General features: G+C 51.9%; 1 protein-coding gene across 1 annotated transcript in view; it reads right to left on the minus strand.

The window, feature by feature from the left end:
* CNGB1 (cyclic nucleotide gated channel subunit beta 1) overlaps positions 1-18073 on the minus strand; it is a gene marked incomplete at its 3' end in the record, with an annotated part of 63630 nt that overhangs the window by 12690 nt on the left and 32867 nt on the right. The window contains exons 18-28 of the mRNA XM_007090377.3: positions 16003-16160; positions 14798-14956; positions 13616-13824; positions 12599-12649; positions 12250-12336; positions 10254-10318; positions 9279-9401; positions 4137-4278; positions 3246-3405; positions 1433-1530; positions 1250-1333 (exon numbers count right to left, since the gene is read on the minus strand). Coding sequence (XP_007090439.3) covers positions 1250-1333; positions 1433-1530; positions 3246-3405; positions 4137-4278; positions 9279-9401; positions 10254-10318; positions 12250-12336; positions 12599-12649; positions 13616-13824; positions 14798-14956; positions 16003-16160 — 1336 coding nt within the window. The remainder of the gene's footprint in view (positions 1-1249; positions 1334-1432; positions 1531-3245; positions 3406-4136; positions 4279-9278; positions 9402-10253; positions 10319-12249; positions 12337-12598; positions 12650-13615; positions 13825-14797; positions 14957-16002; positions 16161-18073) is intronic.

Here is an 18073-nt window from a genome sequence, read left to right on the forward strand (position 1 = left end):
CTAAATTCTCAACCATCTGTAACACTGTTTCCCCATTTCCCTGGGCTCTCTGCTTCCAGAAACTTCACTGCTGCACAGCATACAACTTGGAGATGGGGGCCTTCTTGGGCTGGTTTCCTGAGTCTTACAGGGGTTGCTTGGGCTTTTTTTTTCACCCCTGTCTTGACAGCTTGGGAACAAGAGGACTCAAACCTGAGTTCCTGTCCTTCCACCTTAACCACTCACTCACCAGGTGACCTTGGTCTCACCTTGAAGAATGGAAGCAGAAGCCCTAGACATGTGGAGCCCTGGGTTCAAATCCAAATGTTTTCCAGGATCAGAGGGGTGGTTTAAGGAGTGAGGGGGGCCTGGTATGGGGCAGTGGGGAGGGGTGGGGCCTGTGGCATCAGGAGGGAGGGCAATGTTCCCCTTCAGGGGACTCTTGCTATTTGGGAAAGTAGGGCTCAGTGCTAACAGATTTTTTTCTGTTTTCAGCCAGAAATCCGAATTTCTATGCAAAGCTTCAAATTAAAAAAAAATGTTTTAATGTTTATTTATTTTTGAGAGAGAGACAGAGAGACAGAGACAGAGTGCTAGTGGGGGAGGGGCAGAGAGAGAGAGAGAGGGAGACACAGAATCTGAAGCAGGCTCCAGGCTCTGAGCTGTCAACACAGAGCCTGATGCAGGGCCTGAACGCACGAACTGTGAGATCATGACCTGAGCTGAAGTTGGATGCTCATAAAACTGAGCCACCCAGGCACCCTAAAACCTTCAAGTTTTTAAAGGTTGGGGACTATTTCAACATTTTTTTAGGATTAGGAAAAAAAAAACCACAAAACAACGAATGGGCTGGCTGCTATGCAAAGGCCATCAGTTTGCAACCTCTGACCTATCCCAGCCCTTCTGCTGCCCCATTTTTCTGAAAGGAAGACCAAGACCCTGGGAGCAGTTTCATCTACACAGTCAAGGATCTACTTCTCGTTAGGTTGGTCACTTTCCTTTTCTGGAAAGTGGGGTTCCTCGTCCTGATTCCCCTGGTCCTGTGTCAAAAGGAGCAAAGCCTGAGGCACACCTGAGTTCAATGCCAAACAACCCAGGAGCCCTGGGGTCAGCTCACTGGTGCTATAGTCCCTGTCCCTCCCCAGCAATTCTGCTCTCCCTGGGCTTGCAAACCCCCTGGGCCTTCAGAGGCACCCCCTTCAGCACAGCTCCTAGCAGGGAGATGCGCTGTAAATCCCAGACTGCCTTGCAGCTGCCTCGGGCCACTCACCTTCTTGCACACATAGTCATTGGGCAGGTAGACGACAGAACGAAGCCTCTTCAGCATGTCAAAGATCAACTGTCGGTCACAGCCCTGTCCCCAGGAGGAGGGGGAAAGAATTCCCGTTTAGAGGAGGGTGGGGGCTTGGGGCTTCCCAGAACCCTGGGGATGAGGGCGCTAGGTGGGCCATACCTGGAAGAGAGCCACTTTACTGACAATGTCATAGTTCACATCGATGGCGAGGTCTAACCGCATCTTGTCCGGAAGCTGCACCATCAGTTCTGACTCATCTGCAAAGGAGACCCTGGCAATGGTCAGAGACACATCCAGGCCTCTACCCCCCACTCCCCCCACATGGGACCCCAGCCACGCCATTCCTCTGTTATCTAGAACCACTCTATACTGGGAGAGTACCCTCTCTGGGCTTTTTGGATGCTATTCCCTCTGCAGGAAACACCCCCGTAGTTAACTTCTACTCATCCTTCAGAACCCAGTACTCCTCCAAGAAGCCTTCTCTTGAGATCCCCCACCCGCTATTATGTTAGCAGTCTCTGTGCTGTAGCGCTGATCACACTCTTTATTGCAATGGTTTGTTAATACTAGTCTGTCCTCCTCAGGCTCTAAGAATGTTAGCAAGAACTAAGGTATTTCAAACACTGTTTTACAGAGCTTTACAGAGATGGTTTTATTAAATCTCCCAGCAACACAAGAGGTGCCCACTACTATAACCCCCACCTTACAGAAAGGGAGGTTCAGGAGGGCAGTGACTTGCTCGCAGCCCAGGGGGATGGAATCAGATCCCACACAGGCCGTGGGGCTCCAAGGCCAGTCCCAGGAGAGTAGGGGCCCTGTCTATTTTTCCCCGTGATGGGTCTGCAGTGCTCAGACCTGGCACTGAATGAATGGGGAGCCTGGCACAGAATGAATGTCGGTACTGGGGACAAGAAAGGCACAACCTGACCCCAATCCCGATTCCCTTCTACTCCACCACAATTATTTATGGGCTCAAGAGCTGATCTGTATGACCCTGGGCAGGTCAGAGCCCTCTCTCATCCTTAATGTGCGCCCTTGTGAAAGGGGGCAATGATTCAGATGTCACAAGTCCATCACTGGCACAGACGAGGCAATGCACGTGAATGTGCCTTGTGTAGAGTGAGCATAGTAGCAACGGACGCTAATGAAGATTCTACACTCACAGATTTGACAACACCTTCAGCTCTGGAGAGCTTGGAGTTGAGGTGTAGCTTCTTCAAGGCCAGAGGGAAGCCCATGGAAGCAGTGAGGGGGCTCCTTAATTAGCTGAGAGAGTTGAGGGGGCTCTAAGGCACACAGTCAGTGGACCACAGGCTTGTCAGAGGGCTCCAAAATGATGTCTACGCTCTGAAAACGAAATTACTAGCTCCCAAAGATAAAAAGGAAACTGGAAAAAACATAACTGTAAATAAATCAACATATAAATAGCATATTCAAATTTTATGAAGGGTTCCGTTTAGAATTCACAAAAATTTCACTACATTTGAAAACAACGTACAGGTTAAGGTTCTCCCAGTTTGCAAGAATTCCTGGGCACACCCCAGTTCTTCTGACAAGAAGGCAGAAACAGTGGTGAATGAAATGCATGGTTGTAGCCAAATAATTTCAGAAGGAAAGCATAACATCAAAAAGTTGACAAACAATATATGTGTATGTGTGTATATGGAAAGAGAAAGCGAGAGGGGGTCTTCCTTCTCTCCTGATTTCAACTGTACTTCCATCTCTGATGGGGATGTATTTCAAGGCAGGTGAAGTGAGAGGGCAGGGCATCCAGAAGACATGGCTCTCAAGTCTTCAGGGGTCTCTCGACGGCCCAGCCTGGGGCACCTCACAGACCTCCCTAGGCCCCTCTCACTTAAGTAAGTGTTCAGGACCCCAGGGATACAGGGTCAAAGGTTGGGACCAAAAAGGCAGGGCCCCGGGAGGAGGTGGCCAGGGGGTAGCTGCCTGGCAGCCGGGGCACTGGTCTTACCCAGCATGCCTTGGGACTGCCAGGTGTATTCGTACCAGGTCTTGACACGGTTCTGTACGGACCTGGGGATCTTGTAGAAGTTCATGTACTTCACTGTGCTGTCCATGCAGCTGCGGTAGTAGGTCTGCCCTGCAGTGGCGGCCCCCACCACGTCTCTCATCTAGGGCCGGGGAGGAAAAGTCAAGGATCAGAGTGGGGCTCTGGGGACATGTCATGGGCATGTTTACTCTACAGTGACCAGGGGTGCTCGAGGAAGGGGGATCAGGAGACAGGGAATTCCATGTCTACACACAGAGACAGGGGACTGTCTGACAAGGGAAACTCCATCTCCAAGGTGGACATGGGACGTGAGGGCCCCTGGGGCCCCACCAGGAGGAGATGCCTCGCTGGGCTGGGCTGATTCTGGTATGACATGGCCCCTTGGTGCCAGAGGCCACTTTGAACTTACTGGAGGAAATAACTCAGTGTACTGCCCTGCAGGGCAGGGCCCCTAGAGGCAATTTTGAGGCTGGCTGATTGCGGCCCCATGTGCTGATTAGAACATGAGATGCACCCCCAGCATATTAGATACTCTCAAGGTTTCTCTCCAAGGGAACAGCCCAAATTCCCAGGCTTTGCAGAAAGCCATTCGGCCCAGCTCTCCAAAGACACCCCAAAGGGACTGACATTTCAAATGGAAGCAACGGCAGAGAAGAATTGGACCCAGACCTCTGTACCATCCTCTTCACCCGGCAGGCCCCAGGGCTCCAGCCTCCTGACTCGAGGTCCTGTGCTCTTTCCCGGGCTTAGTTCAAAAGAAATGGCCACAGACGGTGACATCTGTGGCAGCGGTGGGAAGGAGACGGGCCCCGCAGGCAGGTGCGTGGCAAGCCAGACCAGGGACCCAGGTACCTGTCCGATCATCACAGAGAAAGCAAAGACACCGGTGAAATAGTTCAGCCCCTGGAAGATAATTTCGAAGAGTGTCTTGGGGTCGGGCAGCCCACCAATGGTGATGAGGGTCTTCACAGCCCAGTAGTAACAGCGAATGTAGCTGGAGAGAGAAGAAGAAGGGGACCGCGGTCAGCAAAGGCCCCACCGTGCTGAGCCTGGGTGTCCTGCTCTGACAGATGTACATTGTGCAAAAAAGAAAACCTTTATACCTTCTAAGTGCAAGGAAAACGGCTGCACACGCATAGAGCGCTCTGTACTTTCTGGAGTGTGTTCACAGATGCTGTCTTGCTGGGTTGTGGCTCTACCCCAACCCTGAAGGGGCATGTTATCACCCCCATTTACGGATGTGGAAACTGAGGCTCTGGGAAACTGCTCAAAACACTTGGCAGGAGGATAGACCAGGGTCTTCTGACTCCTGATGCCTGGGCTCCCTCAATATTCTTTCAATTTCCACCAACTTCCCTTGGCCATCCCACCATGTTGGTTCATGGAAAGCAAGAGCAACATCAGACTTGGAAGATACCTTGAGGGCTATCTTTTCTGACCCACTCCCTTGCCCATCCATTTTCCAGACAGGGAAACTGAGGCCCCAGAAGGGAAAGGAAACACTCAGGGTCACCAGCTGGCAAGGTCTGGAGCTGGAATCAGAACTCAGGTTGCCATATGTTTCTCTGAGCTGTCACCCCACTGTTGGTAATCACTCTACACAGGCACATGATCCAGGGAAGGGAGGTATGGGTGATGGGGTCCCACTCGGTGGTAAAAGGAATAATAGATGCCCCAAGCTGAGCTCATTATCACAAAGAAATAAGAGTCCCTCATATACCTGTTCACGCCTTCAGGCTGTGCCTTCCCAGGGGTCAGCAATGGGTGAGGTCAACAGAGCTTAAAGACAGGACAATCCCAGCTGGCTTTCCTGTCTTCCTACCAGGGCACCCAGGAGGCATCCAGAGCCTGCCCTGGCTCCCGTGTCCTGACACACGCACACTTTCAAGGTCCCTGCACAGCTCCACAATCAAGAACATGATCCGGCTAGCAGATAATCCAGCCTGAGGATGGCCCCAAACGGGTCCTCCCCTGAGCTCCATTCACCAGCTAATTATGCAGAGTCATAGTTAGAACACAGGCCCTGGAGCTGGACTGCCCCAGCTCGAACCCAGCTCTGCCACTTCCTAGCTGCGTGATGCGGACGAACTACTCAGTCTCAGCAAGCCTCAGCTTCTTTCTCCTAAAATGGGCATGATGGCAGTGAAACATCCTTCACAGGGTGATCGTGAGGATGAAATGAGGTGCTAGAACTGACGGGCTGTCAGTACACGTCAGCGACCACAGCCTTCACTGTTACTGGTGCCTGCCACATGCCTGCGGTGGGGAACAGGCTTGCCTGTGTCCTCAAGAAGCTCACCCCCTGGTGGGGACAGGCAAGAAATCGTGCAATGAGCACAGGGAGGGGGAAGCAGAGGTTGTTGGGAAGTTGAGGGGGGTGCTCTGCCTCTGACTACTAGCTACAAGGCCTGGGGCAGGGCTGCCCGCCACCCCCCACCTACACAGAGATCCCAGGACAACACAGGCCTCCCCTGTTAAGTCCCCCATCATACTGGTCCCAGCCACCAGAGGGCGCAGCCATAAGCACAGACACAGCTGACCTCTGGCTGGGAGCTTGGGGGGGGGGGGGCGGGGGGCTGCCAGGCCACCCGACAGAAAGGCGACATGAGCAACGTCCCCAGAGCTTTCCCCACACTCTTTCTGATTGGAGGAATCTTCTGTTGGCCTGGCATTTCTGAGGCCTCCCTGAAGTCCTTGTGTCCTGTGGGGACCCCTACATGCTCCAGGCCAGGCAGAAGCAGAGCAGGATAAAGGACCCAGCTCTGTGGGAACTTGGGTCCTCAAGCCCCTGGCTCACAGCAGACACTCAACAAATGGTCACTATTTTGAAAGTGATTATTACCCATGATATTGGACTTCTGGAGGAATCCTTTACCATTTGTGGTTTTGTGGCACATATTGGGGGTTCCCTGTAGGATTTCGTTTGGAGAAGAGTAGTGTGGCCAAGACAGTGTGCCCCTTCCAAGGTCCCTGCAGAAGGGAGTCCCAGACAGCTGTCCCCTGCCCTCCCCCTCCCTGCTTGCCATTCCATCCTGGGCCTGCCCATGATGGGCCTGCCAGGCCTGCTCCTGGGACTTGGGTTTAAGCTTGTTGGGGCACAAACCCCTTTGATGGATAGATATGGAAAGCTAGCAATCTTCTCCTTAGGGAAGCCAGCAAGTTCTCAAAACTGGGCTCCAATTTCCAGGGTTGGGAGTGGGACCCCCTTATATCTCTGGATCCCAGGTTGGGAACCCCTTTCCTGGTATGCCGGATTCCCCATAAGAATGAGTGTAGCCAGGAGGTGGTCACTGACTCCCATCCAGGCACGAGCTGGACGTGTTACACACATTTGTTTATTATTCCTCACAAGAAATCTGAATACAAGACTATTCTCATGTTGTAGAGGAGAAACTGAGTCTCTGAAAAAGGAAGGGCCTCAGCCAAGGTCACTGAGCTAATTTCAATGAACAGCTTCTATTCTTCCTACCCTGGCCTCCTGTCCCTAAAGCCTGTGCGCTGGATCTCCAGGCTCACTCCCCTGGTCTGGACCTCGCGTGCTTCTGGTTTCCTTCCCACACTGCCCTCCCTTCTCTCGATCACAGAAACCCTTTGTCTGGGCCTTTTGTTGCTCCCCCTAACTGGCTCCTCTGCTCCTGTCCTCTATGTCTGTCCCCACCTCCGCCAATACCAGCAGAGTCCCCTTTCTGAGATCCCCCAGGGTCTTGTCATCCCCCTGCTTAAAAGGTTTTGAGGCAAGAGGTGAGAGGGTAACTGGGTTAGCTTTCCATATCCATCCGACCTTTGAAAATGTGGCAGGGGCGCCTGGGTGGCTCACTCCGTTAAGCGTCCAACTCTTGACTTCAGCTCAGGTCATATCTCACCATTTGTGAGTTCAAGCCCCACATCAGGCTCTGCGCTGGCAGTGTGGAGCCTGCTTGGGATTCTCTGATTCCCTCTTTCTCTCTCTCTCTCTCTGTACCTCCCTGTCCCCAAAATAAAAAAAAAATTTTTTTAAGTATTAAAAAAATGTGGCAGCATATGGGAACTCCCTGTACTTTCCTATCGGCTCTTCAGTAAACCTAGAATTGCTCTAAGAACATAGTGTACTAATTAAAATAAAAATAATTTTTTTAATCTTAAAAATGTTCATATCCTTGGCCCTGCCGTCTCCCCTTAGGAATTCAGTGTGAGGAAACAATCGGGCCAGAGGACAAAGATTCATATACAGAGATGCACACTGCGATATCACGTGTCAGACAGAAGAACTGGAAACACCTTCCACGCCCAATGATGATGGAATGGTTGAAGGGATGCTGGCCTCTCTGTACAGCGGGGCAGTGGGGGGCGGGTGTAGACAGTGGCTTGAAAACAATTCAGTGATGGGCAAATATGCATGATATAATGCATATCCCTGTGGGCTACATACTTTTCCACATTTTCACATTTCTAAAATTAGGATGTATCTTACAATATGTGTACATTTATTGTAATATTTCTTTTTTTCCAAAAGGCTGTGTTGACTCAATATTGTATCATATAATTAACTGACTCTTAGAATCAAAGAAATATAGTGAAGTATGTTCCTGATCTTTCTTTCTTTTTAAGTAGGCTTCATGCCCAGCACGGAGCCCAACATGGGGCTTGAACCCACAAACCTGAGACTAAGACCAGAGCTGAGATCAAGAGTCAGACACTTAACCGACTGAGCCACCCAGGTGCTCCCTGATCTTTCTTTTATAGTCAGAATAAAGATATATGAAACAAAGAACAGCAAAAAAGAACTCTCTACTGGTTCTCCATTGCCTAGAACCACACCATCCAATAAAAATATGATGCGACCCATATAAATGTAATTTAAAATTTTCTAGTTGCTACTTTTTTGCTAAGTAAAAAGAAACAGGTGAAATTAATTTCAGTAATGTTTTTTAGTCAACCCAAAATATCAAAATCAATATTTGACACGTAACCAGTATTTTAGACATTAGCAATAAGGCAGTTGACTTTTTCTTCATGTCCTCCGAACCTGCGTGTAATTCACATCTGTCACACCGCGTTTCAAGTAATTGGTGGCCCCATGTGGCTAGTGGCCACAGTATTGGACCATCCTCTCTACCACACAAGATGGCTCCCAGTGCCCTGATGCCACCATTTTGCACCTCCACACCTTTCTATGGGCCACTCCCTCCCCCAGGGATTCTCTGTCCCTTCTCTCCACCTACCGAGGCCAAAATCAAACGTAACTTTTTGGAACTGACTGTCCCATGCCACCTTCTCCACACCTCTCCAGCACCGGGCAGATGGTACGCCAGTGTAGACTGTCGCCACGCTGCCGGGGTTAAAATCCCAGCTCTTGAACTTATGAAGTCACTGTGTGACCTTGGGAGATCATTTCACATCTGTTACCTCATCTGTGAAACAGAGATGATGACGGTACCTACCTCGTGTCCTGGAAGATTACTGGAAGGATTAAGTGAATTGCTAGGTTAAGTACTTCAAACAGTACCTAGTAAGCGTTGTCTGTTCTAAGTGCTTGTCGCTATTATTAGTAGCAGTACCATTGCCATCATCATTATTTGAGCACATCCCACAATGTAAGGCAGCTCTCTGGATTGGCAGGAAGGTTCGCCTTGTGTGCCAGCTTCTGCATGGCTGGTGATTAGCCAGGAAGCAATGTTGAGAAGTGTGCTCCGGCCTCCTTCCCACTTGGACGTGACCATGGGGTAGAAGGGTAGACGCACATGTGAAGTGAATTTGCCAACTCTACTACACTTTGGGAGGCTGAAAGGATCTTTCTAGCAAGCCTTGTTCACGTCTGTGCTCGCCTCCGCCCGGCCCGTGGCAGGTGCTCAGGAAATGTGAGCTCAGTGAGGACACGGAGACGTGGTCCTCAAGCTTTATCATGTCAATGGTGGCTTGGGAGCAAGGTGGCCTCAGTAACATGGTGGCGATGGGACTCCCTTCCGGGACTTTTAGGACTGTGAATTACAGCCCAGGAAGAAGACTGTGGCTCACCCGTTTCCCACGCCATCGTAAACCCAGTGAGTGGAGCCGATGCCCTGATAGGCTGACGCCCAGTAATACAGACATGAGTTCAAATGCAGACTGTAGAGCAGGTAAGCCGTAGTCCTGATCACCCTGTGAAAGAAGGAAAAGCATGAACACAGTGGCAGGAAGGGCGGCCATGACACCTCACCCCAAGGGTAGGGACTGCTGGGAACAAGTCCACCTTCACCTCCCCCAACGCCCACCTCAGACATCGCCCTGTTGGAGCTTCACAGCCCTGCCCCGCTGCCTGACAGGATGAACATCTGGCTGCGGGGACCCAGCCAGTGGCCGGACTGCACCAAGCGGATGCTCTTTTGAGACTGCGCCAGCTAGGGCTGGTGGTGTGTGAACAGCCAGCTATCAAGGCCGGGGGCTGGAATGACCCCGAATTCCACGTGCAGACAGTTTTGGGGGAGTGAAGGACCAGACGGGGATGTACCCTTGGAGAGGGGCAGAGAAGGGACAGATGTGTGCAGAGAAGTGCCACTCTGTGAGCAATGTGGGGAAGCTTTGTCCCTGAGCGTGGCCTGGCTGATCTTGTGCCCCGTTCTCAGACATCCAAGAGGTGGCCACCATTCCCCCATGTTTGAGTTAGATTGCAGGGCTCAGTTCCCTGAGCTGAGACCAAAATGAGGCCCGGCTCCCTGGAAACACGGGTGAGCCATGCATCTCAACCTACGTGTGCCCTCCTCACAATTGGGGGAAACGGGACATTCCTGGTTCTCTAAAAAAAAAAACAAACATCCCTTCAGAGAAGGGCCAGGAAAAGGCCTGGCTTCCGGTAGTGCTGGGGCCTGCACAGCTAGGGGGGCTTGAAAGGAGAAGAAATGTGGGTAGAGAATGCCTAGCTCTATAGTTGCTGCAAATGGCCTGTGTCGTGTGTGTGTGTGTGTGTGTGTGTGTGTGTGTGTGTGTGTGTGTTGTTTGTGTAGGGCATCTCACCTGTAAATGTAGGCTTTGCTGAGGATGGATTCCAGGCGGCTGTTAAACTCGAAGAAGGCCATGTACTGGGAAGAAGGCAAAACATCAGGACAGCCCATGTGTGGGGGTGGCCCTCTACTCTCCTGGTCTGTTCCCCAGAACAGAGGGCTGTCTCTGCAGTGCCCCCCGGAGGAGGGCAGAGAGTGAGCATTCAAAACCAGGGGTCCTCAGCCCTTTGACGGGTGGGGGCGAAGAACTCCATGTACCAGTTTGCTGGAAACAATAGCCCCTCTTCCCCTAGAAATCACACCCAGTCATGCTCTCACAGTCTGCATGGGGGTCAGGGGACTCCCAGACTTCTGAAGCCTGCCATGAAATTTTTAGGGATACATGCATCTCAGGTTAAGGACCCTGTTTTCAACATTTACCTATAAAGGAAGACATTTTATAAAGAAACAGCATCTCTAATGCCCCTGACTTAGATCCTTCAAAGACTTGTTTATAACAATAAAAGTGTAATAGTAACTGCTCTTCTTTACTGAGCACCTTCGACGACTGCACTTTATATGCATCACCTTCTTTACTTATTGGTATGTGTTGTCATTCTCCTTTTACAGAGAGGAAGTTGGTACTTAGAGAAGTTGAGCCACCGGGCCAAAGCACACAGCTGCTGGGTGACAGTCAGGATTTGAACCCAGATCATACTCAAAGCCGCAAGCTCCCTCCCTTACGCTACACTGCACACATGTTGTTTGACATTGGAAAATGGCAGTGAGGGAAATTCCCTGAGGGATGTGCCGGTCATCCTCCGGGTGGTCATTCCAGTGTCCCTCCGGAGTCTGCACTGGATGCAGGGGGCTGTGGGCTTGGATCTCTCTCCCTTTAGGCTCAGAGTTTTGTCCGCAGTCGTGGTAAACATCAGGCAGCCGAGTGACGCACACTCACAAGCACCGTGCGGACCCAGGGATGGATCCCGCTGCCACATGTGGAGGAAAGCTTGGCTTGTGGATCCAGCCTTCCTTGCTCTGGTGTCTAGCTCTAAAGCAACCTGCCTCTGCAGCCCCAGGGGGCTGGCATGTGTCAGCGAGGACTGGTGCCACTTCCAGTTTCCTCCTGCCTCTTGGCAGCCGGGAAGCTCAGTAGCGGCATCCGTGCTTAATCCCAGCAAGATGTGCTTTCTTTTCATCAGAGGACTTGCACGCTTCCTATTTTCCTCTGCCCTGTTTCTCCAAGTTATTGAGGTCATTGTGTTTGCCTCTTCTGTAAATTCCCTCGTTACTGTTTTGGGGAAGAGGCCATAGTATCACGTAAGGAGAGAGCTGAATTTAATGGGTCTGCCAGGAAAACCCATTTGGGGATCCCAAGTGCTCTGGCTGTCTACCCCGGTCACATTAAAGGACAGCGACCAGGTCTCTACTTTACCTTGTGTCACCTTCACTGGGACACAGGGCGCTTTGCCCCAGTGGCAGGAGGGACGGCTGTAATGACCCTGAGCAACAACCAAGGAAACAGGTATAGGGCTGCAAATCCAAACCCACCCTGGGCACTTCCTGGCTCCTGTGCCCTTGGGCAAGTCACTCAAGCTTTTCAAGCTTCAGTGCTCCCATCTTTCAGATGCAGGCCCTCATAAAGCGGAAGTTCCTCTGTTGTGTTTCTGTAATTACTGAAAGCATAGACGGTGGAGATAGGCTGCCTGGGTTCAAACCCGGACGCCATTCCTTCCTACCTGTGTGACCTACAGCAAGTTACGTAACCTCTCTGGTGAAACACTGGTACTAACAACATTCACCTCATGGGGTTGAGGCGTAAGTACTTCTAAAGTTCCAGGACAATACCTAACACACAGCACAACTAAGAAGCTCTAACCATTGTAAGGAAATTCCCATCTCCCCTCGGACCACCCTGGTTTCCTTCCCCGACCCCCACCCCCCTCCCCGGTGTCGCTCAGGGCAGACATTAAGATGTCAGTGCCGGCGCAGAGCACGGAGGGGCTGAAGGCCTTGGACGGGAAGCCTACCTTCAAACAGCGGGGCAAGCGCAGGAGGGAATTCACACCGAACTTCAAGTAGAGAAAGTCCAAGGGCAGGAGGCAGAGCATGTCCATCTGCAATCCCAGTGGGACAGCACAGGGTGTATAAAACAGGCAGCCCCAGGGTTTGGGGCTAGGTGAGTGACAGGGTCTCTACCTTCAGTGGGAAGGTGAGGTCAGACTGCCCCAGGAAGGGGTGGAGAGCATTCTGCCACCAAGCCCATTTGCCTGCCCTGAGCGATCCTGGCGGGAATCGCGTCACACAAGCCCCAAAGCATCCAGGGCCCCCAGAAACCACCTTCCGAGACCCACTGGGATCTGCACTCCTGGCACATACCTTAAAGCGACGAGATTTCAGGTAGTTATTGCGCATCTCCTTCTTGTCCGTCTGAAAGAAATGGAATGTTGACCATGAAATGGCCCGAGACCTTAATCTCTGACCCCGTGGGAGCAGCTTGGAAATGCCTGCAGAGCCTCCAGCTTTCCTCTCAGAGAAGCCGCTGGGAGCTCCCGTGAAAGCCTTGGCGTCTGCAGGTAGGGAGGTGGAGGCTCCCGGAAGGAGGGAGTTGTCCAAGGTCACCCAGATAGACTCCCATTTCCTAGCTGGAAAGTCAGTATCAGGCTTATTGTCTTAGCATGTTGGTCCTAACTGGACCATTTGCAACCCTGTTTACCGAGAAACTGACAACTGCTTGGATCAGGCCTGGAAAAAGACTGCCCATGGAATTCTTTTTCCTCTAAATCGTTTAAGAGACACAACCCTCACCTGCCTGCACACAGAGGAGCAGGCACCACCAGTGTGGCGTTTTGGAAAGTGACCTGCACAGGGAGACAGGGACTGGGCCCCCTGCCTTCGCCAAGTCAGAATCGGGACTCAGTTTCCTCCCTGGTAATGGGGCCTGCGCCAGTGCACAGGGTCTCAAGCCGGTTCAAACGGCATGCTCTTTGCGGGACCCCCAGGAAATGTCATTTGCTAGCAGTTCTAGGCTCTGAGCAATCTGCGTACATCATCTCAATCCACCCTCACAGCAACGCTATGGGGTGGGAACAGTTACTACCCCCATTTTACAGATGAGGAAACTGAGGCTCAGAGGGGTGTTTCAGCTGGTTGTGGTAGAGCTGGGATCTGAACCAGGTCCACCTGAAGGTCATTTTCTGGTCCGCTTCTCCATCTTTAATTCTATCGGGTGGCCCAGTAACCACTTCACCCATGAGCAGTATTTGAAGCATGTGATTTGAACAAGCATGGGTGGACGTTTCTGAGATCTCGTTCATCTATCTCGCCTACCACAGCAGCAGGGGGCAGGGCTTCTCCTGAGGCCCCGGCCGCCCCCTCCACCTGCCCGGGACTCACAATGATGTCTCCCCCTCTGACAAACTGCAGGCGCAGCTGGAACACGGTGATGTCCAGGAAGTAGATGAGGTCACACAGATAATCCATCGCCAACCAGAGGTGGATGTTGTTTGGCGTCTGGTAGGGGAAGGCCCAGCGCACAGGAATCAGCCAGCAGTTCCAATTCCACGCCAGCACCACGAAGAACAGCCACAGGATGTACATCAGGTCTGCAGGGGAGTGAGGGGGCAGGAACGTGCTAGAATGTCAGTTGGAGAAGGGCTCCTCACAGTAGGTTCAGGGTGGGACTTCTCCCTTTCCACTTGTCTATTCTCACAAGTACTAGATGTGGTGCTTCTGTAACTGGTGTGTGTGTGTGTGTGTGTGTGTGTGTGTGTGTAAAACTATTTTGATTTAAACATAAATCACTGCTAGGCCCTAATAAATCAGAGTACTCAGTGAGGGGGAGGGGGGACTATCGGGGCATTATTTCATAATAGGCAGCTAACTAGAAAATACTTTTGCTCTCATTCTTGCTGAAAAATTTCCAAAAATGTATTTGCTGCTTGTAAATACACCATAGTAAATAATGCATAGAAGATGGACACATGGACACATGAACAGGTGGATGGATGGATGGATGGATGAGTGGATGGATGGATACCGTAGGTCACCCGGTCACTTTAGAGGCCCAGTGGACACCAGGGTTGGAGTCCTGCGCCCACAGGACTTCTTGTGTGACCTTGGGAAAGTCTGTCTCCGGCACCTGCCTGCCTCTCCAGGGAACTCAGCTAAGAAAGGCCAGGAGACTCTTTGTAAACTGTAAAGTGCTGCTCCACAGGAAGGGTTGTCATTCCTGAGGAATAGCACATGGGCTGAAAGGGAAGTGAGGGGAAGTCACTTTAGATGTCAGAGGAACTTCTGCCCTTCTCTGCTTAGAGCAGCAGCTCCAAGGAGGAGCCAGCAAGAGCAAAGTAGAGAGTAGACTCGGCTAAGAGTCAGGGCTCCTGGGTCTGCCACTAATTAGTTGTGCCTCAGTCTCCTTGTCTGTAAGGTGGGTGTGATTGTAGGTTCCTATTTCAGGGCTTTTTGTTTGTTTCTGGCATGCCCTTGCCCTTGTCCTTCCCCTGCCCCCTTCTCCCTCCTGTTCTCCTGCCCTCACACAGTACGTGGTGGCAGTTCCCGGGCACACCCAAGACTCACTGGTCAGCGGGTCAATGCTCTGGGGAAACTTGTACGTCCTCCAGGGGCGGCGCTTGAACTTGCAGCAGAGCATGTCACAATAGTGTTCCTCTTCCTCCGCCTGTCCCACTTCGGTGGGTTTTACCGCCGGGGCCGACTCTGGGGCTTTCTTGGCTGGAGCTGTGGAATGACACCAGTGACCATCTACCCCAGCCCTGAGGCTCAGGCAGAGGATGCAGAGAGAAAGCTCCCCACCACAGACTCCGGGACTGGAGCCGAGGGGACCCTGTCCCCACCCCACAGCCTGCTGTCAGCTCAGCGTGAAACAAATTGCACAGCTCCTGATCAGGGCACCCTGGGCACCTGCCCAGACTCTCTTACCAGCTACCAGTCTGGAACTGCCTCCCAGGAGCTGCCCAGAATGAGGTGTTTCTGGGCAGGCTGGATGTTTCCACCAGGTGTCTAGGCATCTGTGTTTAGACCCCCTTGGGTCTCTCTGGAGGGTTGAGGGCATTTAATACCCCCAGCCTCCTGCCACTCGGAGCCAGAGACTAGAGAAACCTTGTTCTGGGTTTTTCAGAGCAGGAACCTCAGCTCCTACATCTCTGAAACCAGACACTGAATGAGGCCAAGTCTCCCTGTGCATCGAAGGTAATGTCATTGGTGACCCAGGGATTGACTTTTGTTAAGTGCAATGTGCCTTTCTAGCATTTGGACTGGAGTCAGGCCCTGTGAGGTCCATCATTGGCACCCTGAGTTCTGAGGCACAGTCCTCCTTTTGGAAGACCTGGAAAACCTCCCTGGCAAGAGAGTTCTCACTCCTGAAATCTTGAAAACAGGAAACTTTCAGGTAGCCCCATGAGAATACTGCAGCTTGGGCCTCTGAAAAAGAAGACTGGTTCCAGAGTGGGTTGTGGACACTATCTGAGTATAAGGCCATGAGATGCGTCCCAGGCTGAACCACCTGCCTACCAACGGGAAAGGGGCAGTGAAGGTACTTGCCCTGTGGGAGGGGAGCCAAGTACAACTGGATCATCGGACAGAACTGTGACCTTACTCCCTCCCCTGGGTACATAGCTAAACCTGTATATAAGGACTCAAAATTCCAGACAGTGGGGATCTGGGCTTCTCTTGAGCAGCCCAACCATTCCCTGGGGCCACCCTCCCCATGAGTTTACAGAGGGGCCTGTTTCTGGCCGAGTGAGCCATCCCAGCTCTGGACTCACAGGGCTTGGGGCTCTCCTCATCAGACGTGACATCGGGGTCGATGAGCTTCTCCTTCACCTTCTCTGTCCGCTCCTTGAAAAGCTTCACCAGCTCCTGGAGCCGGTCGTTGATGATGGCGCTGTTCTGGCTGGCCGTGGAGGTTGCGCGGTCCTGGCCACTGTGGAAACACCACCCAAAGCTGAGTGGGCTGAACGGGACGGGACCCCTGTGCCTCTGGGCAAGAACTGAACAGCATCTGTATCCCACCTAGCCTGGAGGAGGTAAAGACTGCCCCAGCTTCCCTATGACATCAGAAACATCGAATCCACTTTAATGGCTCCGGGGAGGAAATTCAGTCTGGGGCTACCCCCCAAGTGCCCAGCTTCTAGAGAACGTACCACGCAGGGTCTGCCTCAGATGAGCAGTTCTGAGAAAAGTTTGATTCCACTCGTGATTGAGGGGGAAACTCTTGGAACTCAGGTCAGGGCTGTTAACCAGTTTGGGGCTCACATGAGATTCGTGTCTGGGACAGATCAAAGAGGGGACAGGGCTACTTTTTTAGGCGTAGTAAATATTGGTGGAAAAAATGGTGCAGATACATTAGATATCCTTTTAATTTACAGGAATTTAAACTGTATGCACTTGCAGCAAGAGAGAGAGAGAGACAGGCAGAGAGGGAATGAACGTGAGCGAGGCTGCCTGACACCCCCCTCGGGTGATCGGGTGAGGCAAGCACCTGGCTGAGTTGAGACAGGCCGTGAATCGGCTGTAGCCTCACTGTGACCATCTTGCTGAGTTGAGTGTAATACGAGTGTTTTCACCTCTATTTGTTTTCATACACTGAGGCCCCGGAACTCAAGCCAGCTACTCCCCTTGTGCTCCCTGGAGGAAGCAGGCTGGAGACAGGCAGTGTGAGGGTCCTGACAACAGACATCGTGCAGGTATGGTGGAGACACTGGTTGCTTGCCAACTTCTGCTCTCTCCCACGGAGAGTAGTCGCTGGAATGTAGACACCCGGCCAGGGACTGCATTTCCCACGTGTGGCCAGGCGAGCTCCCATCGGGGGGATGTGATGCACATACTACATGGGTCTCCTGGACCTCTTGTCTGGTGTTCCCCCCTTCTAGGGGTGACCATCAGGGTCTTGGAAGCCACATGAAGGTGGCAAAACTGCTGTCGGCAGGGTCCCTAAATGACTGCATGGGGGTTTCAGGTCCACTGACCTGAAACATGTGTCTAGTGACATGATTATGATTTCTGAGACATCTTGTTACTTATGCCACTGAATCTGTGGGGTCTATTTGTTACAGCAGTTTAGCCTACCTAGCTAATACATGGATCTCCACATTGAACTTCTTAAGAGACCTCAAGAGTAATTTTTATTATTATACCTGGTTTCTGCCTTGTTTTCTGATACTAAACTCTAACCCTACCCCTACCCTACTGCATAAGAGGTGACTCCGTACTAAAATGGACCACTGAACTCTGGATGAGGTTTGGGGGTTTTTTCCTGCTTTAACTTTTCTGAACTTTCCACAACTCTGTGAAACCAACTCCATAAAATTGTGGGTGGAAAAAAAAAAGGCTGGAAGACAAGCCCAGTGCCTCCTGTGGCCTTTCCAGGAGCTGTGGTGGGACAGGCTGGAGATTCCAGGCCAGAGCCTGGGGCCAGGGTACTCATCATCAACTAGACAACTCAGATTCTTCAGGAAAACATCTCCCATTGTCCCAGTCCTCGAAATAGTTAGATGTCAGAGACCCAGGTCCCAATGCCCTTACCATGGCCTCTAAACATTGTCCCACAGGTCAGTGCATCCAAATCACCTGGAGGCTTGTGAAGATGTGAATCCCCCAGGGCACACTGTCTGAGGTTCTGATCCAGCAGGTCTGGCCAGGGTCTGGGAATCTGTATTTTTAACAAGCTCCTTGTGTTCAGACTCTTGGAGGTCCCTGTGGTCCTTGCTGTACCCGCTAACCCTCTCAGGAGTTTCCTGCCAGCAGCCAACCTCTCCTTTACAATGAGGTGTCTGTGCAGAGACACCTGCCTCTCTGGGTACTGCTGGCTGTGAACACAGCTGGGACCAGAGTCCG

This window comes from Panthera tigris, chromosome E2 (genome assembly GCF_018350195.1).
Source record: "Panthera tigris isolate Pti1 chromosome E2, P.tigris_Pti1_mat1.1, whole genome shotgun sequence".
In the NCBI taxonomy this organism is placed as follows: domain Eukaryota; kingdom Metazoa; phylum Chordata; class Mammalia; order Carnivora; family Felidae; genus Panthera; species Panthera tigris.